General features: G+C 42.4%; 1 protein-coding gene across 3 annotated transcripts in view; it reads right to left on the bottom strand.

The window, feature by feature from the left end:
* The window catches only part of DIP2B (disco interacting protein 2 homolog B), a 365,089-nt gene that overhangs the window by 160,331 nt on the left and 190,350 nt on the right, over positions 1–14,408 (bottom strand). For 2 of the 3 annotated variants that reach the window (XM_073613683.1, XM_073613684.1), the window contains exon 3: positions 455–592. In XM_073613683.1, coding sequence (XP_073469784.1) covers positions 455–592 — 138 coding nt within the window. Of the gene's footprint in view, positions 1–454; positions 593–6,482; positions 6,571–14,408 lie in introns of those variants that run through there. The other variant, XM_073613685.1, reaches the window with a different exon arrangement.

The following is a 14,408-nucleotide window of genomic DNA, read 5'->3' as shown; positions in this document are numbered from 1 at the left end:
AAAACAGTGAATCTGATATTCACCAAAAGAGTCACAGCAGGTGAGTTTTTCCAGGTGTATACATTTTAAATGACAGTCATTGATTCATAGTCAGTGAATGTTTGGTTAACTGCTTTAATGCCCAGGACTGCACTGCTTCTGTATGATTGGCTCTCATCGCAGTCGCATGTTCAGGAACTCATCCTGCTGGCTCCCGATCAGAAGCCTTGACCAAGAGCGGTCTCAGCATGCAACTTCGGGAACCCATGGACATATGTGCACCAAACGAGCGTTAAGGCCCACCTCTCTTGCTGCTGTATATACGTGATCGGCAATAGGCCAAACTCACTTTTACTGGTTTATATGCCCCTTAGTCTTCACAGTTTGCAGGAATACTAATGTATGATGGGTTTGTCATTAATAGGTCAGATGTGGGGGGGGGGGGATAAGTTACAGAGCATGTAATCATTCTTACCTGAGCGATAGCGTTCATCTCTAGCTCCTCCAGATCTGGCTCTATGGTATTTGGAGGATGATTGGGACTGTGCATGAACAGATGGTGATCCAGTTGCGGTTTGGTTTCGATTATCTTTTTGTAGTGCTGGGTCCACACCTAAACAAAACACACACACTTTAAGAATAAGCTTTACTGTGAGATCTGCTTTATTCTGCTCATGGTCTCTCCATCTACTATAAGAGGAACTTCAGGAAAATGCTTCAAAACTGGAAAGCACATTCACTGTAAACAGACCTGCTCATTGTAACAATGCTTAATTGTATTTTTTCTATTAAACTATTCGAACTGCAGGCATACAACAAAATACATTATATTTATATGTGAATTGTTTTAGCTGCCAAATGATTTGTAATTCTAGGGCAACACATAGGTCACACTTTTCCTAAAGCTGAACTTCAAACAGATATACGGTAAAGGCTCCATTGTTTTCCTACTGGACTTGGTGCTGTAAAGTCAACCACAGTCCTGGATTTTTTAAATTCTTGTAGTCCCCAAAGTACATTGCGAAGTGAAGTATATAAGCATTTACTTAGTGAACCTCTGCATTCATTAACACAAATATACATGTATTTTGTAATTGCAAGCAGTGAAGGTTATCAATTTCAGCTTGGTCACAGCCTCCCACTGCGCACTATACAGCAGAGCTTAGACTAAGGAGAAACAAGCACAAGAAGCAAGCTAAGAAGAAAAGGGGGTGACCAAGATAAGCTCATCATTGCTTTGCTTCTTTTTGTCCACTCACAGCATAGGTGTAAGGAGGACACATATAAGGCTGCATCTGTAAGTATTCCAGGAACGGGGGCAGAAACGTGAGAAAAAGGTGCGCAAAACATGCATCACTCTTACGGTGCCATTATTTCTAAATGGCACCCCAAACACAGGTAGAAGCTGTGTGTTTTGTCGCATGTTTGCAGAGTGCTAAAATGTGCTTTGCTCACTGCTAAAAAAAAAAAGAACAAAAAGTGCAAGAGTTACTTTGGTGCGTTTGTAGGGCAACCCATTCAAGTGAATGTGCTGCCCTAAGCTGTTGCACCAGAAATGCACCAACAAAAAAACACATTGTGTCTCACAGGTGTCAAAGTGACCTAAACATGTTACTAAACTGTATCAGAGAAAAATCAGGTCTCCCACCCCCCGACAGGACTGTAGTGTGGGTCAAAGCTGTGTAAATCGAAGAACGTTGACAGAAATAAAAAGCTGGCAGGAAAAACAGCCTTCCTCTATTTATCTAATCTGTGTATTTAGCGCACGGTTTCTTGTCCTTTTTACCCCAGAGGAACGCTTTAACTAATTTTCAGTTCTCAGGGAAACCCTGCTAAAAACTATTTTATCAATTTTACATTGGGGATCGTTTGGAAATGTCCCCTTAATAGTGGTGGTCATAATGCCACCCTTACAAATAGCAAAACATCATTTGTGTCATGCCCCTGGCTTTGCCATGTTACTCTGACCTTGGAACTTTACAGGGACATTATGATGGGAGGTCAATCTGCCACATCTCAGAGAACACCTACCAACCTCTGGAGGAACCACAGGGTTCCATGGAACCCTGGTTGAAAATGGCTCATTTAGCGGTTTGCCTTGAGTTCAGCTTTAACCCATCAACAATAACCAGATGCACAAGGACTGAATGAACAATGTATTTGTAATTAGTTTTATACAAAGGGGTGACCCTAGAGCCAATAGCCAGAAAGGTTATTGCTTCCAAGACAGAGAGATTTACTGACCATTTTTTTGTTCAGCCAGCAGGAATAACTAAAATTGTTTTTAAAAATGCAGATTCCTCCATCTACACAAACAATGTGGATGGAGGAATCCCCCACCTCTCTGTTTTACAATAGCTAGTAAACAGTCTATAATGCCTCTATTAGTTATGCCTAGTATACATGGGCCAAATTTTGGGTGACATCATCTGGTTCAACAGAAACCGGCCAACATTCGGCCCATGTGTACAGCAGCCCATTCATCCGGCTTCTGTGGAAGGGTCATGAACAAAAAAGGTCTGATGGCTCTCAGCCAATCAAGGAGCCATTAAAGCTGTACTGATAAGCAAATATTGTCTAAACAGAAGTATGTGTATTCTTATGTGAATCTCAGTGTGCTTTGTATATTTCTTCCAGATCTACGCAGTGATTCAGCTTAAAGCTTTGCATTTCTGCAGGAGTTTCCTGTAATAAAGACCGGTCACTGCTGTTCTCTTTCCTTGTGCAGGGTTACTGGACTTATATATGCCCCCACTTGTCATTTTCTGCAGGCAGCCTGGATGTATATAGAAGCACTAAGCGAGTAGGTAGTTCCCTTCTATAATATTCAAAGCTTTTAAATTCTGGCCTGAATATAAATCTGTGAATATGAACTGCAAAAAATGTATGAAGACTGTCATCTGGATTTTAGTTCATAATACATAAAGGTCACACAGAGCCACACTTTGTCTGCCAGCTAGCAGCATGCAGGTACAGCAAGCTGCAAGGACACTGTAAGGGTCGGTTCACACTAGGACGACTTGGGATCCGACTTGTACGCCCTCAAGTCGCCCCAAGTCGCCCCAGAAATAGATTCAATGGGAGTGAATGGGAGCGTCTTAATAGACACTACTGAAGTCGCTCCGACTTCAGAGCGTACTCCCTGTACTACTTTGATCCGACTTGGTAGGCGACCTGTACCATAGAAATCAATGGAAGTCGCCTCCAAGTCGGATCTCTCTCTCAAAGTCAAGCGACTTTGCAGGGAAAACCCCTCCCTCCCAGAGAGCTGATTGGCCACAGCCGAAGTCGCCTGCCATGGAGGCGACTTCAAGTCGTGTTGTAATTTGCTAAAGTCGCGCTGAAGTCGCGTTGAAGCCGCGGTACAAAGTCACGCTGAAGTCGTGTTGCCCCTGTGTGAATCGAGCCTAATTGTTTTTGTTTCAAACAAAAAAAAGGAGAATAGTTGAATTTGTTTTTTTTTTGTTTTTTTTTTTAAACACATCGTTTTTAGATCCTGCGTAGCTGCTGACTGGAAAGCTGACTCACACTGTATATTGCAGGAAAGTTAATTTGTGGTTTTCCTGCTGTGTTATCAGTGACAACAGCCAGGATCATACTCTAAGAAAATAAATATAGAGTTAAACTGTAAAAAAAAGAAAATAGAATTTTCTCCAAGTTATTACAGCTACCCTTTTTAAAAAAACAAAAAAAACAACCTGAACTTACCTTTTTGTTGCCTATGATAAATGCTTAAGGGTCCCCGCTCAGGCTATCAAGGTCCGATGAGTTGGATGCCGCTGACTGGTGAGGGTGCAGGCTGAGGGGAGATCTGTCCAGATCCAAAGCACGCTCAGTTTTCTGCTTCCCTTTCTATGAGGAAACTAGACCCCGGGACCCCCTTTCCCTGTGTTCCCCCACTATTAACACTGTTAATATGTTATCATGGGCTCCCTGTGCTACTTGTATCATATTTTAATAATCTTGTATAAACAGGATCAATTAAAGCAGAGTTCCACCCAAAAGTGGAGGGGGGAACGGGTACCTGTTTTTGACACTTCCCCACTTCTGGGAGACAGCGCCACCCCTCGGAAGCTTGGCCTCCCAGCGCTGCCGGGACAGTAAGAATGCGCAGCAGGGAATCGGCTGTAATGCTGAATGGCGGTGGCAGCACCCGAGAGCCGACCTGAAAACCGGGAACCCTGGACAGGCAAGTGTCCTATTATTAAAAGTCAGAAGCTATAGTATTTGTAGCTGCTGACTTTTATTTTTTTGCGTGAGCGGCGGAACTCCTCTTTAAGTCCCATGCAGATGTACCCAAACTGTGGCACTGCATTATAAAAGTTTTTTTTTTTCTTTAAAATGTGTATAATAAAAATCTTTTGATCAAAAATAAATAAATAAAAAGGTAACACAAGGTATTTGCTATTAAAGTGGAGCTAAACCTATATATATATATATATATATATATATATATATATATATATATATATATAAATGCGAGCAGGCTAGGTCTCCTCTTCAATAGGAAACTTACCTGCCTGTTCACAATCTTATATTAAATTAACACTGAGCTGCGCATGAACAGCTCAGCGGACATTGCCACACATTGCAGTGGAGCCGGAATACCTACCATACGCATACAGAATGCAGGAGTCATGTGATTCGCCACTGGCCAATCAAGAGGTCGAAAACCCAGCATCTGGATGAAGCCTGGGAGGAAGGTGTCAGTGGTGGATGAGGGATCCAGCGGTCGCATGGCTAGAAAGGGAAGGCAAGTATCTGCAGACTTCACAAGTACTCGCGCAAATGCTCGACGGTATCGGTGCCGATACCGATACTAGTATCAGTATGGGGACAACCCTAAGCTCAACCCTGTGTTACTCTGCTCACTCCTTCTATTCACCTGCTCTTTATTAGCACATTAGCTCTGTAGCACAGCTGTCTCTTTGTGGTGCTTCTCCCTCTTCCAGCCTGAGCTCTGTTGGACGGGGGTTGCAATAAGTTGATACCAAGTCAGATTCAGCTGCTTGCATTAAAAGATACATTTAATATTGTAGAATAGATACAGATTTACATTACTGGTGTTGATTTACTAAAACTGGAGAGTGCAAAATCTGGTGCAGTTCTGCATAGAAACCATGAAACCATCAAATCAGCTTCTGGGTTTTAGCCCTTGTTCACAGTGAACGCGGGTTTGAAATCATATCGTTCAGCTTAACTCGCATATCAGTGCGAGTTCGGAGGCGATTTGAAAGACATCTGTGCAGGTTCATGCACAGATGTCTATTGAAATCGCCCTCAAAGTCGCCAGAAGTAGAGCAGCAACTACTTTTGGTAATCGGTGCGGCGCCACAAAGTCTGCATCACACCGCTTGTGACAGTTCTGCTGCCGGCAATAGGCTGCGATTTGACATGTCAAATCGCGCCCATGTGAACAGGGGGCTTATTGTCAAAGCTTAATTGAACAAGCTAAAGCTAAAGCTGACTGGCTACCATTGCACAGCAGCACCGGATTTTGCACAGTTTTAGTAAATCTCCCCCAGTGTGTCTTATTTCTGCCTGGAGTGACTCTCTAAGTACCGGTTCACAATGTAGCGATGTCAGACATCGCATGTGATTCACACTACACTGCTGTGCAGATCACATGCGATGTTTGTGTGATACGAATGCAATATATTGTTTGGCTGAACTCGCATCGCATTTGGACCAAAGACCCTTTTTAGTAAACAGTCTTTATTCCTATCGCCAAATGTGAGTCAAATGGGTAAAAATATACAAATGCATGGGTCAGCATTTTCTTTACATTACACTCAGGTGCCACCTATACTGCTGGTAATTATTTTTTTTTTATATATATACAATAAAGAATTTTATTGAGCAAAAGTGAAGAACATACATAGAAATGCATCTGCTTGTAACATTGGTATACATCAGACTTATTAAGCAGGACCCTTTTTTGGTCCACACCAGAATCGGATCGCATGCGAACCGATTCCTGTCTGAATTCACAGTTCGCACTGCGATCTGCAAACCAATCTGGGAGTGTCATTAACTTTGAATCGACACCCTCAGCGGTTCGCATAGGGCAGTTGGAACCACCGGCTTTTCAGGTGTGATGCGGGAACCCCCACTGGATCTGCAGGGTTTCCCGCATTGCACCAGTGTGAACCGAGCCTGTGCAGTGATGTGCAGTATTTTTCACTAGTGCTTCCTAATCAACGTCCCCAGGTCCATGCTTCACCGCCTGGCACATGTCAGCAACATGACATAATAAGACACTAGTGTTGTCAAAACCGTTAGAAAAACTGGCCATGAGAAGGTTGGTGATATTGAACAAAAATACAGAGTGAACTGTTCTGCACAGATTAGGGAATCACAACAACAATGGCCCAGTACAGACACAGAGAAAGTACCAGAATACTAGCAGGCACACAACTAAATGGTTAAATATAAAACATTAGATATATGTGTAACGCAGAGGGCCAGGGCAACACTTCTGAACAGCTCAGCTTCTCACTGACCTTTTGCTTCCTTTGTGCATTCTTCTACATCCCTGTCCTCCATTCTACTCGTGCCGCTTTACAAGACGTCATTTGAAAGCTCAGCTTTGAGGAACTGTATTAATTTAACTTCACACACCACATGAACTTCCTTCCGCTACAAATACGGCCTGTTGATCAACAGGCTGAATGCATTTCAACTACTTCTGAAACCTTCCTCATATGAAACTAAAACTGACAACAAAACAAAATACTTTTCACCCCAGATTAAAAAAAAAGACCATGCGTGTCTTCTTTACCAAAAGGGACTACTGTATGTATTTCAGGCAGCACTCATCTATTTTATGATATTAGAATATTCATTAGAGCAAACCCCAAAGTACATGGATTAGAAAACTTAAAGAAGCAAAGTGATTAGCAGCTATGAATAAAACCTCAACCTACAACCACTGTGCATACTTCAAAGTCATGTGTATACAGGTGAGGAACGCAGATCAAGATGACAAAAATACATTCAAAAATATATTTATATTAAAACCCTAATCAGTTTTATTAACTCACCCCCTTAGCTATTTTTTTACCCATTATTTATTGTTTTCATTTCTTTAATTCATTTTTTCATTTCACGTTAAAATTAAGTGCAAAATAGGGGGAAAAAAGATCTAAATTGTAAATAACTTTGCAATGTACTGGAATCATAGATTTAGTGTCATTATGAAAAGGAAATATTATAGAATAAGATTTATACTCTTTATCTGCAGTAGCTCTAGCGGTTTTGAAAAATGAGTTCTAAGACTAGGTTCACACTGACAGCGGGAATGAAATCAGCTGAACTCGCACAATTTCATTCCAGCATGTCAGTCCCAACTTCGGGGGCGATTTCAGAGACATCTGTGCGAAGTCGCCAAAAGTTGTACAAAAACTACTTTTGGGCATCTCTGCGGCGCAGCACCGATTCGGACAGTGCCATTCCTGGCAATAGCCGTCGATTTGGCATGCGATTTGACATGTCAAATTACTGCAACGTGAACAAGGGCAAAGAGAAGTAGGCTTTCTTAGCCATACTTTGCTTACAACTATTATTTTTGTCCTGTGACCCAGAGTAAGCTGATAGCAGGCTAATTCCCGCAGTTAGCTGACGGTTCAGAGCTGCTCCAGGCTTGGGAAGAAACCTGACAAAATTGTCAGAATCCACCCTGCTGCATGACAGACAGCTAGCTCCGCCTTTAGGTGGACAGCTGAAAGCCGAAGCCAGCTGCGCCCACCCCTTCTCCAGCCTGGCACTCCAGTGAGTGCTGAAGGGGCAGAGCAGAGAATGGTACCTGACAGTCAATACTCTCTGCTCAGAGCAGATTGAAAACAGAGCGATCAGCAGTCTTGTGATCACTCAGTTCTCAGTCTTAGAGACAATGTGGGATAGATGCTTCAGCATGGAGGGGAGTATGTAGGTTTATTTATTTATTTCTTATCCCACAATTCTTCTTTATTTTAAATTTTATTACATATTTTTATGTATAAAGTGCACAGAATATAAGATAAATTTTGCAAGACAATAAAAGAAAGCCTTGTTAGCCCCCCCTCCAAATAATATGTGTTGTGTTACTTCATTATCTTAGCGACAACGTTATTGCTGAATCAATAGGTCGGTAGTGGAATTGCTCCGGTCCAGAAGGGGTATATTTTTGTGAAAGATGAAGCCAGTCTGAAGACAGTCAGGTCTCTGTCAGTTAGCTAGGTTGCCCACTGCAATCTTAGATTGAATATTGTAATTTCAATGCCCATAGGCATTAAAGTGATTATTTTATTTGGAAAAAAAATGAGACTTTACAAACATGTTATACTTACCTGCTCTGTTGCAGTGGATTTGCACAGAGGAGCCCGGATCTTCCTCTTCTCGGGTCCTGCTTTAGCTCTCCTGGCCCCTACCCCTGTTGAGTGCCCCCACAGCAAGCAGCCTGCTATGGGGGCACCCGAGCCGAGTCCCAGCTCCCTGTGACCAGTCAGACACGGAGCTGTAGCACGACTTCACCCCCTCTTCTCCTGATTGCCCGACTGACTTTGATTGACAGCAGTGGGAGCCAATGGCACCGCTGCTGTGTCTCAGCCAATCAAGAGGGAAAGTCTCGGACAGCCGAGACATACGTGGACATCGCTGGAGAGAGATGGTGCTAAGGTAAGTATTAGGGGGTGCTGGGGAAGCTGCTACACACAGAAGGCTTTTTCTCTTAATGCATAAAATGCATTAAGAGAAAAAAAAACCTGACTTTACAACTCCTTTAAACTGTGCATCCAGGCTCAATTCTTTAAAGTGGAACTTTAGTCAGAAAATTAAGTCCTGCTATATGACTTTAGGCTGGCCCCTTAAACAGGTATAGCTATGTAAAACCTTAAAAATAAGTGCCTATACTGTTTAAAATCCAGTAATACAGTCTCACTCTGCTCTGCACATGCTCAGTTGCTCTCCATTTTTAGGCACCGCAGGGTTTGTAGAGGCCGATCTGCTGACACCCTTAACCACTTCAGCCCCAGAAGAATTTACCCCCTTTCTGACCAGAGCACATTTGCGATTCGGCACTGCATCGCTTTAACTGACAATTGCGTGGTCGTGCGACGTGGCTCCCAAACAAAATTGACATCCTTTTTTGCCCACAAATGGAGCTTTCTTTTGGTGGTATTTGATTGCCTCTGCGGTTTTTATTTTTTGCGTTATAAACAAAAAAATAGCAACAATTTTGAAAAAAAAACGCAATTTTTTTACTTTTTGCTGTAATAAATATCCCCAAAAAATATTTTTAAAAAAACATTTTTTTTCCTCAGTTTAGGCCGATACGTATTCTTCTAAATATTTTTGGTAGAAAAAAAAAAAATCGCTTGGTTTGCGCAAAAGTTATAGTGTTTACAAAATAGGGGATATTTTAATGGCATTTTTATTATTATTTTTTTTTTTTTTTACTAGTAATGGCAGCGACCAGTGATTTGTATTGTGACTGCGACATTATGGCAGACAGATCGGACATTTTTGGGACCATTGTCATTTATACATCAATCAGTGCTATACAAATGCACTGATCCCTGTGTAAATGACACTGGCAGTGAAGGGGTTAACCACTAGGGGGCTAGGGAGGGGTTAAGTATGACCTGGGGAGTGTTACTAACTGTGCGGGGGCATGGCTACGTGTGACACGTCACTGATCTCTGCTCCCAATCACAGGCAGAACGGGGAGATGCTCGTTTACATCTGCATCGCTCCGTGAGGCGATCGCGGGTATCCCTGCGGAAATCGAGTCCGCGGGGCCCGCAACCCGACTCACAGAGCTCCCGGCCGGTGTGCACGCAATGGCACGGCAGCAAATTTAAACGGACGTACGTGTATGCCCATTTGCCCAGCAGTGCCATTCTACCGACGTACATCGGCGTGCGCCGGTCGGGAAACGGTTAAAGCAAAATTAAACCCTCCTATCCTTTACAGCCAAGAAAGTTTCTTCTGTTTGATCTGCAACTGCCATGGTGGTTTGACAGGAATGTAACTGTTTTTTGAAACTGGTAAATCAATGTGTTTAGTTCCGCTTTATGATTTACTGCTGTTCAAGGGGTTCTGGGCTTCAATAAAATGGCAGCCTCCAGCAAAAAGAAACAGGAGCATTGCTGGAGGCATTTTGCAGCGCACACTAATTTTGCATATTATTAATGTGGAATGTATGTACTTTCCTAAAGAACATTTTTTTATCAAAGTTTTTATGGGTAAAGTTTCACTTTAAGCATTTTTTTTTTCAGATTCAGGCTAGAGTTGCATGTTCATTTTAGAAGCAAAACTGTCTCTCTGCTCATCACTTGACAAGGTTGGAGTATATGAGAAAGCCATAATGAAGCCTGCCTTTTGACATCCTGTTCATTAGTTGATCTGCACAGTGACCCTTAGTATACATGCTTAAGTGGGATTTTATCCTAAAACGGATGCAAATAGTTTTTTCCAGTTTCCAGGGAATAACCAGCAGTATTCTCATGAGTGTTTAGTAAAAAAAAACAAAAAAAAAAAAAAAAAAAAAAAAAACCTCTTCATCAGCAGTAAGCATCTGATTTATTCATAAGTAGCTTATAATGGTAACGCTGTATAAAAATATACAAGATCTTACGATGAGACAGGCTGAATGTATTATGGAGAGTAGAGAAGACTCATATACTCATTTAAAAGCTGTTTAACTAAAAATACTTTTCATCCAGATAACCAACTATTCACTAAGTGGCACTGACACAAATAACTCATGAGAAGAAGGGATTTCCACAGTGACCCAGCAAAACTTTTTCTCATCAGAGAAGACTTCTACATGCCTCCTAATCTTTTAAATGGCCCCATCCAACCAACTCAACCTTCATTACCAAGTTCTCAAATCAAAGGTTCCATCAGGAAAAAGGTAGACATGACCCACGGATTATAATCAGCCTTCCAATTGAAAACTCTGGTTTAGCTCTGGCTCACACCAGTGCAGCTTTGAAATCGTGCTACTTCAGCGAGATTTCAAAGCCGCATATCAGTGCAATTTGCACTTCTGATTTCATTGCTGCTTGCGACTTCATTTAACAGAAGTCTATGCAAGTCCCAATGAAATCACAAAAAAGTATTACAGGAACCTTTTTCAGAGTCGCAACGATTTGAAAGGTTCCATTGCCGGCAATAAGATGCGACTTGTCATGCGATTTTGAACTCTCAAATCACATGACAAATCGCACCAGTGCAAAACAGAGCTAAGTGTAAAGGAAACAAACATCTTCCAGATAAACTACATACACTAAAAGAATTTTGGCAGCAGTTTTGCACATCCTTACCATCTTTCCTGAAGGTTTTGCCATGACATGCGCTTAATCTACAAGCTGAGGTCTGCAGGCGTGAACCATAAGATTTGTTTTTGGGTTAAAAGCTGGTTACAGGGGCATGTCCAAAGGGTAGTGATAAATAATGTGTACTCAGACTAGTCCAGAGTGGTAAGTGGTGTGCCCCAGGGTTCTGTTATGGGACCAATTCTATTAATAAATGATATAGAGGATGGGATAAATAGCTCAATCTCAGTTTTTGCAGACGACACAAAAATAAGCAGGGCAAAAACTTCACATCAAGATATAGAAATTTTACAGCAAGACCTGAACAAACTAATGGTGTGGGCAACTACATGGCAAATGAGGTTTAATGTGGAGAAATGTAAAGTAATGCACTTGGGGGCAAAAAACATAAATGCAAACTACTCACTAGGGGGAGAACCGATGGGGGAATCATGGATGGAGAAAGATCTGGGGATCCTAGTAGATGACAGAATGAGCAATAGCATGCAATGTCAAGCTGCAGCTACTAAAGCCATCAGAATATCAACATTCATAAAAAAAGGGATAAACTCCAGGGATCAACCTATAATCCTACCACTCTATACCACATCTGGAGTATTCTGTCCACTTCTGGTCACCAGTCCTCAGAAGGGCTGAAACTTGAGAGAGTCCAAAGAAGGGCAACAAAACTAACAAGGGGACCGGAGGACCTCAATTACGAGGGAAGACTGCAAACCCAAAATGTATTCTCGCGGGAGAAAAGATGCTTGAGAGGAGATATGATAGCGATTTACAAGTACCTCAATGGCGATCCCAGCATAGGAAAAAAACTATTCAGTTTCAAGGAGTGTAAGAGGACAAGGGGCCACACATTGAGATTGGAGAAGCAGTTTAACCACTTGCCGACTAGCCGGCGCAGTTTTACTGTGGCAGAATGGCACGGCTGGGTGAAACGACATTATGTTGCGTCACTTCTCCCTGTGGCCACTAGGAGCGCACGCCTGCTGCTCGCCGCCCGGAGCCGATGCGAGTACCCGGCGGTCACGATCACCGCGGGGCTCCCGCGATCGCTGCTGACACACTGAGAACCGCGATCTGTGTGTGTAAACACACAGTTTCCGGTTCTCTGAGGGGAGAAGAGAGTGATTGTCTGTTCATACAAAGTATGAACAGCGATCTGTCATCTCCCCTAGACAGTCCCCTCCCCCCTTCAGTTAGAACACACACTAGGGAACACAATTAACCCCTTGATCGCCCCCTAGTGTTAACCCCTTCCCTACCAGTGACATTTTTACAGTAATCAGTGCATTTTTATAGCACTGATCGCTGTATAAATGCCAATGGTCCCAAAAATTTGTCAAAAATGTCCGATGTGTCCGCCATGTCGCAGTCCGATAAAAATGTTTTAAAAATAAATAAATAAAAATCGCAGATCGCCGTCATTATTAGTTAAAAAAAAATGAATAATAAAAATGCCATAAAACTATCCCCTACTTTGTAGACACTAACTTTTGCGCAAACCAATCAATATACGCTTATTGCGATTTTTATACCAAAAATATGTAGAAGAATACATATTGGCCTAAACTGAGGAAAAAAATTGTTTTTATATATTTTCAGGGGATACTTATTATAGCAAAAAGTAAAAAAAATTGTGGTTTTTCCAAAATAGTCACTCTTTTTTTGTTTATAGCGCAAAAAATAAAAAAGCGCAGGTGTGATCAAATACCACCAAAAAAAAAGTTCTATTTGTGGGAAAAGAAGGACGTCAATTTTGTTTGGGTGCAACGTCGCACAAACGCGCAATTGTTAGTTAAAGCGACGCAGTGCCGAATCGCAAAAAGTGCTCTGGTCAGGAAGGGGGTAAAATCTTCTGGGGCTGAAGCGGTTAACCTTAAAGGGGTTGTAAAGGTAAAAGTTTTTTCACCTTAATGCATTCTATGCATTAAGGTGAAAAAGCATCCGACAATACCGCCCCCCCCAGCCCCCCGTTTTACTTACCTGACCCCTCGAAAGTCCCGCGCTTGCCCCCGACATCCTCTTCGCCGCTCAGCCTGGCCGTTGATTGGTTACAGTGGATGGATTGAAACAGCGCAGCCATTGGCTCGCGCTGCTGTCAATCACATCCAATGATGCGGCGCGCCGGGGGCGGGGCCGAGTGACATAGTGAGCGGCTATGGCAGGGAGCTTGCATGAAGGTGTTGAGTCCTTGAGGGGGGGGAGCCGAGACAGCCGACGAGGTACCCCAGAAGACTAGGTTCGGGGCCACTCTGTGCAAAACGAGCTCTACAGTGGAGGTAAGTATAACATGTCTGTTATTTTTTTTAAAACAAATAATAATCTTTAGTGATCCTTTAAGCTCCGTAGGGGGTTTTTCACTGTCATGGCAATAAGGATGTGGAACTCTCTTCCACAATAAGCGGTGACCGCGGGGAGTATTGATAGTTTTAAGAGACGCTTAGATGTGCATCTTAAGAAGCACAACATACAGGGATATGGGAAATAATTAAAGACACATAAACCTACACAGGTTGAACTGGATGGACTATTGTCTTTATTCGACCTTACCTACTATGATACTTTGATACCATGACATTTCTAAACTGACTTTAGGGGGCCACACACTGTTCAAATTCCTGCTGATTTGAACCATTTCTTTTGTTCAGCTTATCAAGCAGGAATGGGTCTATCTGATTCCTAACTATACCCAATGTATTAGTCGCATAGTTGTAATAAGAAAAGCTACAGCCTCAGCAATAGTTTATTATGCGCACACACGCAGTTTCTGTACCATTTGTAACAAAACATTCCAATTATTTGCTTTGATGGGACTGCTTCTGATCAAACATTTGAAGCCTTAAAAATTGGTCTAAAATGAATTAAACAATTGAAAACTAGAGCTCATAATAATGCTTACATTCATGTAAATGTTCCGATAGAGAACCAGATCATCTTTCATTCATGTCCATGGCCCTTAGGCCCCTTTCACACTGGAGCGGTTTGCAGGCGGTATTGCGCTAAAAATACTGCCTGAAAACCGCCCCTAAACAGCCTCCACTGTTTGTTTAGTGTGAAAGCCCGAGGGCTTTCACACTGAAGCGGTGCGCAGGCAGGGCGGTGAAAAAAATCCTG

The sequence above is a fragment of the Aquarana catesbeiana genome, linkage group LG02 (genome assembly GCF_042186555.1).
Source record: "Aquarana catesbeiana isolate 2022-GZ linkage group LG02, ASM4218655v1, whole genome shotgun sequence".
NCBI lineage: Eukaryota > Metazoa > Chordata > Amphibia > Anura > Ranidae > Aquarana > Aquarana catesbeiana.
This window is presented reverse-complemented; position numbering and strand designations above follow the sequence as displayed.